This window comes from Vitis vinifera, chromosome 1 (genome assembly GCF_030704535.1).
Source record: "Vitis vinifera cultivar Pinot Noir 40024 chromosome 1, ASM3070453v1".
NCBI lineage: Eukaryota > Viridiplantae > Streptophyta > Magnoliopsida > Vitales > Vitaceae > Vitis > Vitis vinifera.
In genome coordinates this window covers 12,387,886-12,403,480 of record NC_081805.1, presented here as the reverse complement: position 1 = coordinate 12,403,480, position 15,595 = coordinate 12,387,886, and the positions used below count along the sequence as shown (strand labels likewise).

Below are 15,595 nucleotides of genomic sequence, written 5' to 3'. Positions count from 1 at the left end.
GACTTAAATGATCCTATTTTAAGGTTAAAATTGGCACTTTTATTTAATTAATTTAAGCTAAAATGATGCTTGATCTTTATACAGAAAGAGGGAAAACAGAACAGAAAGCTATATCAGCATAATAGCTTAACCTCTCTAACTCTCTCCCCCAAATTGATGTTGGGGAGGAGACTGTTAACTTTCCTTTAAGCCTTTCAAAGAATTGAGAAAAGAAAGGTTTTGTATGTCTACTACTTGGTTAATAGAAGGAAATATGATTGACAACCAATTCCTTCTGCAACATCTTTTCTTGAACAAAGTGTAAGTATAGTTCCTTGTATTTCGTCTTTGAATGAAGAATAGGATTTTCCGACAAAGCTATTGTGCTAAGGTTGTCACACCAAACAGTAGAAGAAGTGTTTTGCTTAATTTTCAGCTCTATAAGAAGGGACTGAATCCATATCAACTTAGAAGCAGCATTAGCCAAACTCCTATACTCGGATTCAATGTTGGATCTTGAAACCATTTGTTGCTTCTTGGAGCACCAAAACACTATATTATTACTGAGAAAAATACAAAAACCAATAGTTGATCTGTGATCAACATCATTACCCCAATCCTCATTAGAAAAGCAAGTGAGATTGAGAGTGTTTGACCTCCTAAAGATAATCCCTTGGCCTATGGTTCCCTTCAAATACCTTAAAATCCTCTTGACGGCCTTCCAATAGATACCCCATGGTCTTTGCATAGATTGACATAATTTGTTAATATTGAAGGCAATCTTAGGCCTCGTGACAATGATGTGTTGAAGACCTCCTACCACACCCATATACTCATGAGCATTCTTTATAAGATCATGACCCTTTTGAGAAGAAAGTTGGAAACCACTAATCATTGGTGTGGGTAAAGGATTAGCATTGTTCATTTTCGCTTTCTTAAGAAGGTTATTGATATATTTCCTTTGAGACAAGTGGAACCCTTCTACAACTTGCTTCACTTTGAAGTACTTCAACTCTCCTTGATCTTTAAGGTTTAGATGAAAAATAAGTTTTTCTAACTCTTTATTGTTACTCACTATTATGATAGTATCATCTACATAAACTAGGATAAAGACATATGAGTTGGTTGTGATTTAAAAAAAAAAAAAAAAAAAAAAAAAAAAAAAAAAAAAAAAACTAAAGATTGACCTACTTTGGATAAGGTGAACCCAAGTGAATATAAAGAATCTTTTAATTTTTCAAACCAAGCTCCTAGAGCCTGCTTAAGGCCATAAGACCTTTACCTTACTTAAAACTTGGTGGTTGGTCCATATACACTTCATCTTGAAGACTTCCATTTACAATGTGTTGTTAACATCTAATTGCCTCAATTACCATCCACAAGCCATATCTATAGTTAAGATAATTTTGATAGATGTTATATTCACAATAGGTGAGAATGTTTCTATGAAATCAAATCCAAGAGTTTGGAGATACCCTTTTGCAACAAGTCATGTGTAGACCCTCAATTTTGTCCACCTAGCATATGTTCTACTAAGTATTTGTTCGGTGCTTTATGACAATTCCCTGATGGCCCATTACTATTCATGTAGTCTATATTTTCTAAGCCACCTTAAAGACTTTGTTTGAGAGATTTATTTAATCCCGTTGTGACTCTTGGCAGCTTTAATTTAGACTTAGGCCCACTTAGGCACCCTAGACCCATTTAGATACACTTGGCCCATTAGGCATTACCTTAGGCCCATTAAGATGCACTTGACACCTTCTAACTTGCACACATTCACCTTAAGTTACTTAGACAATATTTCAGAATAGGTCACTTGGACACTTCTTTTGACATAGCCCACTTAAGCGTGTTCTTGATTTTGGTTACTTCCTTTTCCAAGATAAGATGAGTATTGGCTTGACTATTTATTGCATGAAATGAATTTTTATTTTTTATTTTTGAGGGTTTGAGTTTGACATTTAAATTATTATAATCCGTTGCATTACTTTAATTTCTTGATTTTTTCTAATTGCATACGTCTGATATTTATTTTTATACCCTTATCAATTTATTTGTTTATTTACTCACTTATTCATTTATTCTTTAATTCCATGAATTGACATTTTGGATTTTTGTGGCTATGTGATTTGATTTTCTATTTGATTTTATTCTATTTTCAATTACATGATTTCTTATTTCAACTTTATTTTTAATTTTGCATGAGACTTAGAGCCATCAAGGAGAGGAGATCACAACCAAATAGGGAAACTTGGAAGGAATCCGGGCTGCATATAGAAAGTGGGCATATCACGACTTTAAGAACGAATCTGGGCTGCATATGATTTGCTTTAAGAGGGAATCCAAGCTGCATATAAAAAGTGGACAGATCACGACTTTAAGAAGGAATTTGAGCTGCATATGATTTGCTTGAAGAAAGAATCCGGGTTGTATATAGAAAGTGGAAAGATCACGGCTGAATGGGGCACATCCGACAGCATATGAGAAAAATATTAAAGGAGAATTTTGGAAGATCTCACGCAACATATAAGGAGTGGGCTACCATATAAATAAGGGTGAAGATCTACACACAAAAGCGGGATTTTTTTTTTGGGGGAGGGAGAAGTACCAGAATTTCAGAGGAAAGATAAGTGAACACGCATGCATGGGGGAATGACGGCTGGCCTTTGAATTTATTTTAGTGGCTTAAAAATTAAGTGGCCTTTGAGTTGATTAATTTTTATGAAATATACATAGATGAAATAATGTTGTTGGCATGGGAAGATTTTAATGGCTTTGTTTCAATTAAAAAAAAAAAAAATCAATGGAAGCAATGTTAGTATTTTTTTATGTTTGCATAAAATAAAAAATCAATGGAGATGTATTATGATGCTTGGTGTTTTCTTAAATCAATGAATGAGAATATAGGAAACGGAATAATATTAATGGTTAATGGCATATCAATAGATGACTATCGAGGTCAATTAACTGTTTATACTTAGGACATTTTTGGATCATAATTTAACACTTAAATTTGGACACAGTAGTTTTAAATACAGCTGAGGGTGAGTCAGGGCCTAAGATCAGGCCGAAAGGTGTAGTCGATGGGCAACAGGTGAATATTCCTGTACTACCCCTTGTTGGTCCCGAGGGACGGAGGAGACTAGGTTAGCCGAAAAATGGTTATCGGTTCAAGGACGCAAGGTGACCCTGCTTTTTCAGGGTAAGAAGGGGTAGAGAAAATGCCTCGAGCCAAGAGACTAATAAAATAAATAATAATAGTAGGAATTCTCTTATCCCATTCGGAAGGATCTCATCTCATAATTATACATGACTGTTTATATCTCTAGCATGACCACTTGATGAAATGTGGAGAGAAGTGGAGTAAATGGTCGATACTACTGGAAGGATTCCTCTTTGGCTAATAGGTACTGTAACTGGTATTCCTGTGATCGGTTTAATAGGCATTTTCTTTTATGGTTCATATTCCGGATTGGGTTCATCCCTGTAGTAATCGGATGAATTGACCCTAGGTTCATATTTAGGACACTTGAGTTTCACATTGGCACACTAGAGAGTTCACATATACACACTTACACTCTTTCTTAATAGTTCATGTTTGAGATTCTATGTGTTTTAATATTTTTTTTAAAATTAATCCTAGATCAATTAGGTAAAGAAAGGTCAATTTTCCAAAATTCATGCAACCAATTTTATTTGGTATTCATATTTGAAAAAAGTTTTAAAATGAATTTTTCTCCATCATGAATTTGGCTCCTTGAACTCAAATGAAAGGTAGCCAAAAAGGTGATCTAAGTTGATATTTTCTTGTTTTCAATTTCTTTTAAGAAAGAAATCAAAAATACCTATTTTGTGTAGAATGGGATATGTCAAATCACTTGGTTTCTTTTACTCCCTCTAAAATCGTTTTCAAAAGAATTTAAACCAATAAAAAGCTTTTAAAAAAAACATTCATTCTAGATTTAGGCAAAGAACACATTTTATTTGGAAATTATGCAACTTATTTCAATCTAAGTTGCATTCTCCTTTGTTGGTTTTCAAAATTTTGTTTTTATTCATATAGATTTGAACTTGTGCTCCCAAGCTAATGGGAATACACAGGTTAAACTTATGGATATTGAATGGGGATTTGATGGAACCCCTACATGAAATATTGTTTTCAAAACTTATCTTTGTTGCCACTTTTGCTATTTGTTGTAATCATAACCATCAATTTTTTAGGAATTGTATGTAAGATGTATGTTATAATTGATGATTTTGTATACTCTGATAATTTTTTCTATGTTATTTAGATACCAAGTATGCTTGAATTTCTTTCTTTTATTATTTATTACTATAATTTTGATCTAACCCTCTATGTCTTGTGGAACATGTTATGAGTAATCTATGCTATTTAGGTATGCCCTCTATCCTCCACTCTCAAAATTCCATGAATACGCATATCAATGTGAACTATGCCCGTGTTTGATACTGTCCTTGAGTGCCTCGATGTTTGATTGATTTTCTCTTATAAAATGCATATTGAATAGAACTAACTTTGATGATTTTGTGATAGCGCTTAAGTTGCAGTTTAGGTACGTATACTATCATTCCTTATGATTGTGTTTTGAATTATTCTTTGGCATGCTAGTCACAATAGTGTTTCAAAATCACCTTAAGCCATTTAGGTATCCATAATCAACTGACTAATTGTCATATTCCCCTCAACTTAGCTAGTAGAGACCTCGTTAGGGTTTAAAGGGGTACTACCTCTTTAGAGGTACTTCCCAATAAGTGACCTGATCCCTGGACTTAAACTCGAGTTTTCGTAGACAGCTTTTCCAAGCCAGGAGTCATTTTTAGGGATTTTGTTCTTACTTGATTTCCCCTTTAAAAATAAATAAAAGTGGCGACTCCAGTTTTGTTTTTTTTTTTAAATACAGTCTTTCACCTTAATTAAAAGCGAGTTTTGCCTTCTAGTGGGGACGTATCATGAAAAATGTGAGTCCACAATTTTCGTCATTGGTTCAAGACTGAAGCATAAAGGAAAGAAAGGGTGGCTACTCATTTGAAAATGAAGGCTCTGATACCATAATAAGCTAAAATAGTATATTTTCTATTCATGATTCTCTTAATATATACACAAGAATGGGTTGTACAGGTTGTATATACAAACATGATTTTAGGTTGTTTTATAGGAAGGAATATTGTGATTGGCCTTTACAAGTAAGGTTATACAATGGTATTCAATATCAAGCAGCAATTGTGGGGTCTAGCTATGGAGTGTTAGTGGGGTTGGCTAGTTAGCTGTAACGACTCCTTCCTTATAATATTTACCTAGAGTTGAATAAGAAGACTCACAATTATGACATGCATATAACACCTTAAGGCATGTTTGCCTATAATGGGCTTGCAACCCTTTTCAGGGTTTTAATAGAGCTAACTTTAGGTCTAAATGGACACATGAATTACTAGTTCCAACAATTTAGCCTAAAACTATTTATCTCATTATTGTTCGTGCTTAAGCTATTAGTCATGTATCATTCCACTGAAGGCCTTAGATTGCATTATAGGATACTACGACTTAATTATGACAAGCTATTTAGCTCAACTAATGGATATCAGGTTCATCGGTCTGCTAATATCTATACATACACCCTCTACGTGACATTTATAATTAAAACTTTAAAATAATTATTAGACCTCTTTTATCACATCCATATCCTTAAATTATTAATTCATTTATTTCATATTTGATTGGTTGGATATAGTATAAGATAAGATAAGAGAGAAGATATTATACATTATCTCATTATTTGATTGGTAATGGAAAATAAAAAGTTATCTCATCACTTATTTTATCTTATGTTCAATTAAACATGGGATAAGATAAGTAATAAGATATATTCTCTATTTTCTTTTTTGTATCACTTCTATATGAGATAAGTTAATCTTATACTAAGATATATGAGATATGCATATCTTATACATCATAAATTTATTTTTTTCTTAATTTTTATTTTTTATATACTCATTTTACGAAATAAAAATGTCTTTATTGTAAATTGAATTTATGGTTAAAAAATAAAAACTAAAAAAATATTTATAAAATATATTATAGAATGATATTAATATGTGTATTATATATATATATATATATATATATATATATTTTATAGAATGGGAGAAAAAGAAGAAAACAAGAGAGAGAATAGAATGTATGCATAAAATTGAATAGATTTTCATTAGGGTCCTACGAAATAAAAATATTTTTATTATAAATTAAATTTATAGTTAAAAAAAGAAAAACTAAATAAAATATTTTAAAAATATATTATAGAATAATATTAATATATGTATTATTTAATATATCATTTGATCCAATATAGCATTTGATCATTATAGTAAAGATTGATTTCAATTTCAATTTGAATTTATTCTTCATCTAGTTTGGTGAGAAGCTTAAAAGCTACTAAAATTAATATTATCTAAAGATGAAATTCATTCTCTCAATTATTAATTTTGAATAATTATTCCATTTTTCATCCCGAGTCATCTCCTAAAGTGAATCCATATAGTTTCATTAAAGTGAACCACAAAAAACATTCAACGAATTCATCATACAATCACCATATTTATATCAATCTCAAGAGAAAATCAACAATTTAAGAGAGAAGAATTTAATGTTATTACCCAAAAGATTTTCCTCCACTATAATTCTCCAATGCTAGTGATCTCCCTATATTTGGCTAGTGAGGAATGTAGAGGAAAAACAAATTATTACATATCTCAATTACAAATGAATTCAACTTCAAAGATTGTCAAAAGTTCTAAAGAAAGAGATTAAGAGATGCAAACAATTAATAAATACTAATTTTAAATTATTATTATTTTTTAATAAAAATAAGTCAGTTATGTTTTTATAAGATATTAATATCCATATTTTTATAATATTTATAAAAAATAATTTATGATTATATAATAATATTATTATTTATATTTTATTAAAATTATCATATTTTATGTAAACCATCAATCCAATCCACACACAATAACAATACAATTGACATAAAATTAAACTTTATTAAGTAATAAATCAGATGTCTTATATGTGGGTCATGCCTAATATTAAAAATAATAATAATAATAATTAATTCCATGAAATCATAAGAAAAAATAAATGAAGTTTGAAAAACTAGGCTGGAATAATTTATCAACCAATTAATTAGACTTCAATTGCCTTTTAGAAAAATTGACCAAGGGAAAGGTTGAAGTTTTCAAAGGACAGGGTGGGAAGGGAATTAAAGACAAAGGAAACTTCCAAAACAAAGAAAACATTGACGTCAACGCGTGGATCATCACACCAGCTTTAAATTTTCCCCTTTTTTTTTTCTTTTTTTTTTTTTTTAAATTTTATTGCCGCTTCTTTTAATATAAAATAAAAATATGTTTAAATATTTTTTAATTGAAAAAATAAAACTAAGCCATGATCTCACATAAGATATTTTGATGGGGTAACACTCTATCCTATCTTTTAGAGGGCAATAATAAGAAAGGGTAGATAGGCAGTGGGCTACTTGAAATGGTCAACAATGGGATTGGATTGAAATCAAGACTGAACGTAGTGGCGTATTTCCAACATCCTCTTCACCCACCAAAAGAGAAATTGTGACTAAACCCTCAGCCTATCAGAATCACCTTAGTTGTTTTGTTATCAAGAAAAGATTATGTTGAGTTTGGGAAAGGCAACCAAAACACTATTCCAATAATGATATGGAGTGGATTTTGGATGACACCAAGCAAGAATGAAAGTGACAAAAAAGAGATGGAGGATATTTGGGGATATGTTTATCTTCCCAAATCATCAAGACGTGGTGGGACATGTTCCAAAATGCGTTGTTGTTTGCTTATTTTCAGAAATTTAACCACGACCTTCAAATATATTTAAGTTATGTTTTCACTTTTCAGTTCTGAGGTTACATTTCTGTTGTTTTTTTTTTTCCTTTTAAATAAATAGGGGAACAATAATTCCGAATTTTGTGGAAGATACATCTTTTCCCAAGCAGAGCCTTAAGAATTTCAATGGGTCCGGGCGGGTGGGGCTATAGAAGAAGCGGTCTTCTACGCGGTAATATCTACAGAAAAATCACCAATTTGCCCTCGAAGGCGTTGGAAGGACGTCACCAGGGTCGGCAACGCCGAAGCTAACATGCTCCTACGGTCATACCGAAGATCCTATATATGGTTGTCTTATTTTCAGCAATTTTTATTCTCGTCAATAACAAAGCCAACAACACTTCTCACAGGGAGATTTTTCTGGTCAGCCAAACACCTCGTTTCCAGGCATTGTCCGGTATTTTTCTCTTTGGCGCCTCACATCTTCTGTATATATATTTTTTTAATAATTTGCTCAATGTTCGTTTCCTAGAAATCCTGTGATCCGCTGCAGTGAATGGCGCGATCCTCGGTTTCTAGGGTTTCAGTTCTCTGCAATTGAGTCAGTTTTGCAGTTTCCACAATTTGTAATTGTGGGTTTCCAGGGTTTGGATTCTCTGTAATTTGATTCATTGGGGGTCTCTGAAACATTTTCCTTCAACAATTTATATTTCCTAGGGTATTATGTGTTACTTTTATCAATAAATTTATTACTTGATTATGGTGTTTATTGCACCATTTAACGGAGAATTTGTAAGGCTTTGTTTGTGATTCGGAGGTGGTTTGTGATATTTGTGGTGAATTAGGGTTTGTTTGCTTGAGGAGGGAAAAAAAATGAGTGATCACCTGGTACTGTATGTGGACCGTCCGATAAGACCTGTGACCTCACAATCCGTGCAAGAGGCCGGGGCGGAAACTGCTGGTCCATCTACTTCTGTCGCTGATGATAAGAGGGTTGAGGAAAATGAAGGTTCAAATGAAGAAGAGCCGTTTCTTAAGATGATGGAATGCCGCATTTGCCAAGAGGAAGATAGCCTTGAGAATCTGGAGACGCCTTGTGCTTGTAGCGGCAGTCTAAAGGTATAAAACTCCCTTTCCAATTTGATATTGATGTTTAGAAATTTTTTGTGGAGTGTTTTCTCCTTTTACTCTTGTTTTTGTTATGCACCCAACTTGAGAATTTTTATTGTGAATAGCTTCCCAATATCTTCACTTCTTCTGCTGATGAGAGGAGTTGCCTTTTGTAATTTATTTTGACACTTTAAAGACGTATCCTCTCTTTTTCATGAGAATTTTTCTGGTAGGGGTGCTAATAAGTTAGCGATTTTTCATACAATCCCCTTAGGGTTCGCTGGAGTTTTAGGCTCAGGATAGTGGTTCACAGACTCTTTTCTCTGAGTAAAGAATATCTTAGTCATTGATTTAATGCTGGGTTCTTAACGTGTTTAGATATTATAATTCCCTCAAAAGGTACATTTTTAAAACTATCATGTACTGCAGTGGTGCACATTTGTATGCATCTGGAAACTTTACACATATGAATGAGTAGTTGCAAAAACTGCAATAGTCAAATTATTTCCATGTTTCTTAATATCTGATTATTACAAAAACTTCTTTCGGACCACTGTATTCAACTGAGTCCATGAAAGTACCACTGGGACAGCTATTTAGTTGTTCTGTGGGTTTTAGGTGGAATGTCCAATGAAATACATTTGTTGGTCATGGTGCAGCTGAACCCTCTTGTAGTGATCCAACACTTCTTTTGTCTTCAATTCCTTGTGTATTGTCATTATGAGATAAAATTTAGTACTCCTTGATATTTTTCTCTCTAACTCCATTGTCAGTCAAATTTGTTATTGACTGTATATTTTTTTTCCAGTATGCTCATAGGAAGTGTGTTCAACGATGGTGCAATGAGAAAGGAGACATAATTTGTGAGATCTGCCATCAGGTATACTCGTTATTTTTTTTCCTTTCCACTTTCTGTCCTCAGGAGGCTGCATATGTGCTTTTTAAATCACATTTCCTTTGATGGGCCCAAACCTGCAAGTCAGAGCATACAGTATTTAGAAGCTCAGATGTTGCCTATAGTACTAAAGTTTTCTTTTTTTTTCTCCTCTTTTTCCTTTTTTCCATTGCATCTTATCATAATGTATTTTATTCTGGTTTTGTTTTTACTTGTGAAAAAATCCTAAGGACTTCTCTTTCTTGTCCAATATTTTGTATTAGTCCATGCAGTGGACTAATTATAGCGGAGTAATATGAAAGTACTTTCAGTTCTACTGAAAAGTAACTGTTCCAAAAGGAAAAATAGAAGGCACATGCATAAACATGTATCATATATGCATGGAATGGCACCCATATTCAATATATTTGTAATTGTTATGTAGGTTGCTTGTGAATATTGGATTTGGGTTTTCTGCTTTGTTATAATTTATAATCAGTATTACTGCTGCTTATTTGTTGTTAAATTCTTTAAGTGACATCACAGTAAAGTTTCATCTTAAATGGTTGTTTTGCATCTGATGCACAGCCTTACCAACCGGGCTACACTGCTCCTCCCCCACCACCTCATCCTGAAGATACTGCTATTGATATTGGGTATGTTCAATTTATCTTTATGTTTAACAGATTTTGTACAATTTTTTGCAACTCTTAAGTAGTTTTCCTTTTTATTTTTGTTGGTTGCATAATTTTCTGATATTTATTGTTTAATTTGCATGCCAAAATGATTTAATCATCACCTTTAGAATAAAAAGTTTCCACACAATGTGTATAGCAATTTATTTATTTCCTTCCCCTGGATTCTTGATCTGTCTTGCAGTGGAGGCTGGACAATCTCTGGCACTCCTTTGGATTTGCGTGATCCTCGCCTTTTGGCAATGGCAGAGGCAGAGCGGCATTTCTTGGAAGCTGAGTATGATGAGTATACTGCTACAAATGCCACTGGAGCTGCATTTTGCCGTTCAGTTGCTCTAATTGTAAGTCCTCAAAAAACAATGAATCATGATTTAGATGGAAGGAGGAATTATTTGCAGACCCCAAAAATCATCTTCTTCATTCTCCATTAGACATTTCCTTTGCCTTGATTGTGTTAATATCAAAGATCAAGCAGAGTGGAAATGATGTGTTGGAGCACTGCTAAATTCATAAAAGACTTCCATGTTTGTGTACTTTGACAAATTCTGATATGGAGTATATGAATGTAAAGAATTCTTTGCCACACTCTTCAAGTCCTCAACTTTAAAGGTTTTCAAAGTTTTCCCTCATTTTTTTATCTTTCAGTGTTTATATTTTCTCCCTTGTACGTCTAATGGGAAAAACTTCGAAAAAAAAAAAAAAACAAGAGGAAAAAAGTAGTCATTGAAAGTGTTGGCATGGGTTGATGCAGGTTTTAGGATATTGTTTCCCTTGATTTAGATTTTGATAATGCAAAGCTTAGCCCAACATTTCTGGGGTATTATTTGTGGAATGTTGATAGTATTCTCTGCATATCTGTCACCTCTGACCTTTTTGTTATTCATTTTTTTAGATGCCTCTCAAGTAAGATTTGGTTTTAAGTTCACTGGTTTTGTTTGGCAGTTGATGGCCCTTTTGCTCTTGCGCCATGCATTGACCATTACAGATGCAGATACTGATGGAGATGATGACACATCAACTTTTTTCTCTGTGAGATTTGAAAATATTGGGTTTTATTTTAGAATTAATTGGTTAAAAATGATGAAAGAATCCCCATATTTGTGAATTTAACCTCTTCCATGTTTTTCTTTTTTAAAGTAACCCATTTTTGACATAAATGCCCTTAACTATTTCAAGTATTTACTACTAGGTTTTAAAAAAAAAAAATGTTATTTTTACAAGAAAAAAATGAGAGCATTTTTATCAAAATGTGACCAAAAAAGGATGGAGGGTTAGATTTTCAAAATTGGGTTTTCAATGACCCTTTAAATCAAATAACCCTTTATTTTATCACATGAAATGTGTATTTCCATAGTTTGCCAATTTTGGGTCATTTTATTGTTGAACCAACTTCACTAACTGGTTGATGCTTTGCAGCTTTTCTTGCTTCGGGCTGCTGGGTTTTTACTGCCCTGCTACATTATGGCCTGGGCCATTAGTATCTTGCAGCGTCGAAGACAGAGGCAGGTTAGTGTCTCCATATTTTGTGGTTAACCATAATTCTTATACATTCCCATCAACATGTCTTTTCTTCCTTTTCCTATCTGCCCTTTCTCTTCCTTTGTACTTGGATCTTTCTGCATTGGATCAAATATTCCTAGTTAATTATCTGTATATAATGTCATTTGAAAAAGAGAGATTTAGGTTTTTAGAAGCAATTAAGTGCACTTGTTGAGTATGTCTTTTACTTGATGATACAAGAGTTCAAAAGCTAATGAAGATTTTAACTTGTGATTTGGTGAAACAGGAGGCTGCAGCATTGGCTGCAACACAAGTTGCTTTTGTGCTGCAATCAGGACAACGAAGGGGTCTGCAGTTCACAGTTGCACCAGCACATGTAGTAGCTCCACCCCAGGAGCCTGCTTAATTCAGATAAGACAAGATGAAATTCTGTCATAGTTTTTCAGCAAAAACAAGCGGTAAATGTTAACCGAAAGAGGTTTGTATCTTTATTTGCTCTGTGCTTGTGCTGCATTTGACCAAAAAGCATCGACTGTCAATAACAAATATTTCTTTCAGATATGTGTGTGGATATCTCAATTTCAAATAGCTCAGCATGAGCTGCTTGAGAAAACTCTGGTTAATGTCCGGATCAACAAGTCTTGTTGAAGATGCACATCAAACTCCAGCTGTATTCCCTGTATTTTTGTAACCAACTTTTCAACGTATGGATTTCTGGTATCAGGATGTTTGATGGGGTTCTATGCTGAATGATTTCTTTTTGGCTGACATGCGTCTGTTGGGTCTACTTGATACGACTATCATATCGTAATGAAAAAGGACAAAATCTATGATGCCGTGTTTTTATTTTGGAAGGAAAAAATTCAAAAATTTCTTATAAGTGATTTCTTTTCTCTTTTATTTTTTAATTTTTTTTAATGACATTTTATTAAACTTTCGTTAGATTTATATTTTATATTACATGAAGTTCTTCAAATTATTTTTACGAAGTCAAAATGAAGTAATAGATAAATGTTGTGAAACTTGGCTCATTCACACCCGGTGAAACAAGTCACCAAATTTCCTCCACGTATTACAAATTTATAATGCAATGTAAGCATACCTTGTGTTTTAACTTAATTTTATTTGGAGTCTTCCATTAATTCGACTTTTCACGATTAGAAATTGGATAACTCTGTTTACAGCTTCTGGTTAAGCCTTACATATGCTTAGATCTTCTCTTCTAAAACCTATTTTACAGCATTGTCTTCAATTTAAGAATACATTTAAATCTGGAATTCTCTCTGTACTAGCACTTGCACTTAGCTTTCTTTTTCACGGCCACCCTTCTGTTATATGGCCCTTACTACAGCTAACAGAGCGAGGATATAAATATATCTATCACCATTATTAACATTAGCGGCTACCATTGAAAAAGTGAGGTACGTCTTCCATGAGCCATGTTAACCTAATGCCGTCTAAATTCATGGCAAAATCCAGACAATTCCCAGAGTAGTTACTGCTCCAGTATCATATTCTTAAGGGTTATGTGGTTAAAAGGAGCAAAATATCCCAAAATTAGATAAATAGCCCCCTTCCAATAGAAACTTCATAGACAAATTATAACCACCTTTTCCCAATTGTGTAAATATTATTTATTTTGGGCTAAGGGAGTCCGCATGACTTTAATACATGTCTATATGGTTAAGAAGAACTTATACATATATAATATTATGAACTTTTCCTCCTATTTGGTATGATATATTACAATCATCCTCTTTCAGTTATGACATCCTTGTTGTATAATATAGGATTGAGGGGGCAAACAAATAGATAGGTCTAACAAAGTCCCACAGAAGTTAAGAATCGGCTTTGGGACCATCTATCATGACCTATTGACATCGTGTGAATATTGTCTTCTTTGGCTCACATTTATCATGACAACCCTTATGACTTTAAAATGCAATTGTACTATTTAGAGACCTCATCCCATATAGCCACTCTCTTCCCCAAGCAATATGGGATGTCACAACTCACCTTCCTTTACAGCTCAACATCCTCATCAGCCCATAGTTCATGAGGTGCAATCGACTCCACATGCTTTCCCATTAAAGATTGATAATGATATTGTTAGAAAAATTAGGTTAATCCAATCTAAGGTAATCACCCTAGAGGGAGGGGAGGGGAGGGGAGGGGAGAGGGAGGGGGGGGGGGGGGGGAGGGGGGGGGGGGGGGGGAAGGGTTGAATAGGGTGATGGTTTCTTTTTGCAAATTTAAATTGTATGAATGCAAGAAACAATTATATGCAAATATATAATAAAATAATATAAAAACAATTGCATATAAAGTAAAAAAGTAAGGAAGAAATAATGCAAACACAAGATTTTTATAGTGATTCGACGCAACCCGACCTCTATCCTATCCACTCTCCTCTAGCTTCAATCCCAAACTTGAACTTCCACTAATTTAAAACTTCCAAACCAAGCCTTTAAGCAATACAATTGAATTATGGTGCCAATCCACCCTCTTGGACTTTTGGCTCCAAGCACCCTTAACCTCAAAAAAATACCTTACTTTTGAATAACCCCTCAAGTGATACCCCACACTTGAGAATCCCTAAGTGATACCTCACACTTAGATTCTTCCTCTCAAAGATTTACAAATGAAGATAATAAAAAATCTCACAAAATCCTAATACAAAACTTTAAGGCTCAAATGATACAAGAAAACTAGGATTGAATGATGCACTAATGATATGCAAGTTTTAGAATAATGGTGCACTAAAAAATACTCTCCCAATGCTCAATATATTCAAGAAATGTTTAAGAAGGTTAAGCTCTCGAAACAATGAAGATTAGAGTCTTTTTATAAAAGAAAAAGGTCAAATTAACCGTTAGGGGTTCGACCGGTTGAGGTAGGGGTCAACCGGTTGACTAGCCGTTAGCATTTAATACTTGGTAAGTGACCATTGGACCTCGACCACCCCTTGACCGGACCTCTACCGGTTGAGGTGGGGGTCGACCGATTGAGGTTCAACCTTAACTGGTTGAACAACCGTTCTAGAAGATAAAGAAAGTTTTTTTGCATCCCTCGAGCAGTTTAGTTGGGGGTCAACCGGTTCCTTATTCGATTTAACCAATTGAGTTGTTGTTTGCTCAACAACCAACTTTTTCAACTTAAAACCTTTAAAACAAGTTTGGAAAACATTTGACACAAGGTTTTAGTTGAAAACATGAAATCATCCAATTTTAAAGGATTTAAAATGAAAAAAACTCTTGGATGATTTTGGTGCATAAGTAAATAATGTAATGCATGAAAATCCTTGCGTACCAAAAACCTTACAAAGAGATCTTATGAAACTTGGGTCTTGAAAAACACTTCTCTTTGAGGTCTTCTTCTTCTTAGTGATTTCTTTTTGACTTGATTTGTCTTTGTGATTGCCACTTTGAAAATCGTCTTACCTAATCACACTTGAAATATAATCATTAGTTCTAAACTTTATTTTGTTATCATCAAAACCAAGATTAATCAAACCTTGGTTTCACATATACCACTCTATAACACCCTAAGACCTAAGGCC

General features: G+C 33.5%; 1 protein-coding gene across 1 annotated transcript; it reads left to right on the top strand.

The window, feature by feature from the left end:
* The first annotated feature begins 8,003 nt into the window (after positions 1–8,003).
* Positions 8,004–12,804, top strand: LOC100256824 (uncharacterized). The gene is made up of 8 exons (XM_002273796.5): positions 8,004–8,314; positions 8,703–8,976; positions 9,776–9,847; positions 10,430–10,497; positions 10,721–10,877; positions 11,479–11,565; positions 11,953–12,042; positions 12,323–12,804. Exons 2-8 carry the CDS (start codon positions 8,731–8,733, stop codon positions 12,440–12,442), a joined length of 840 nt encoding a protein of 279 aa, XP_002273832.1. The 5' UTR covers positions 8,004–8,314; positions 8,703–8,730; the 3' UTR covers positions 12,443–12,804.
* Positions 12,805–15,595: the final 2,791 nt, after the last annotated feature.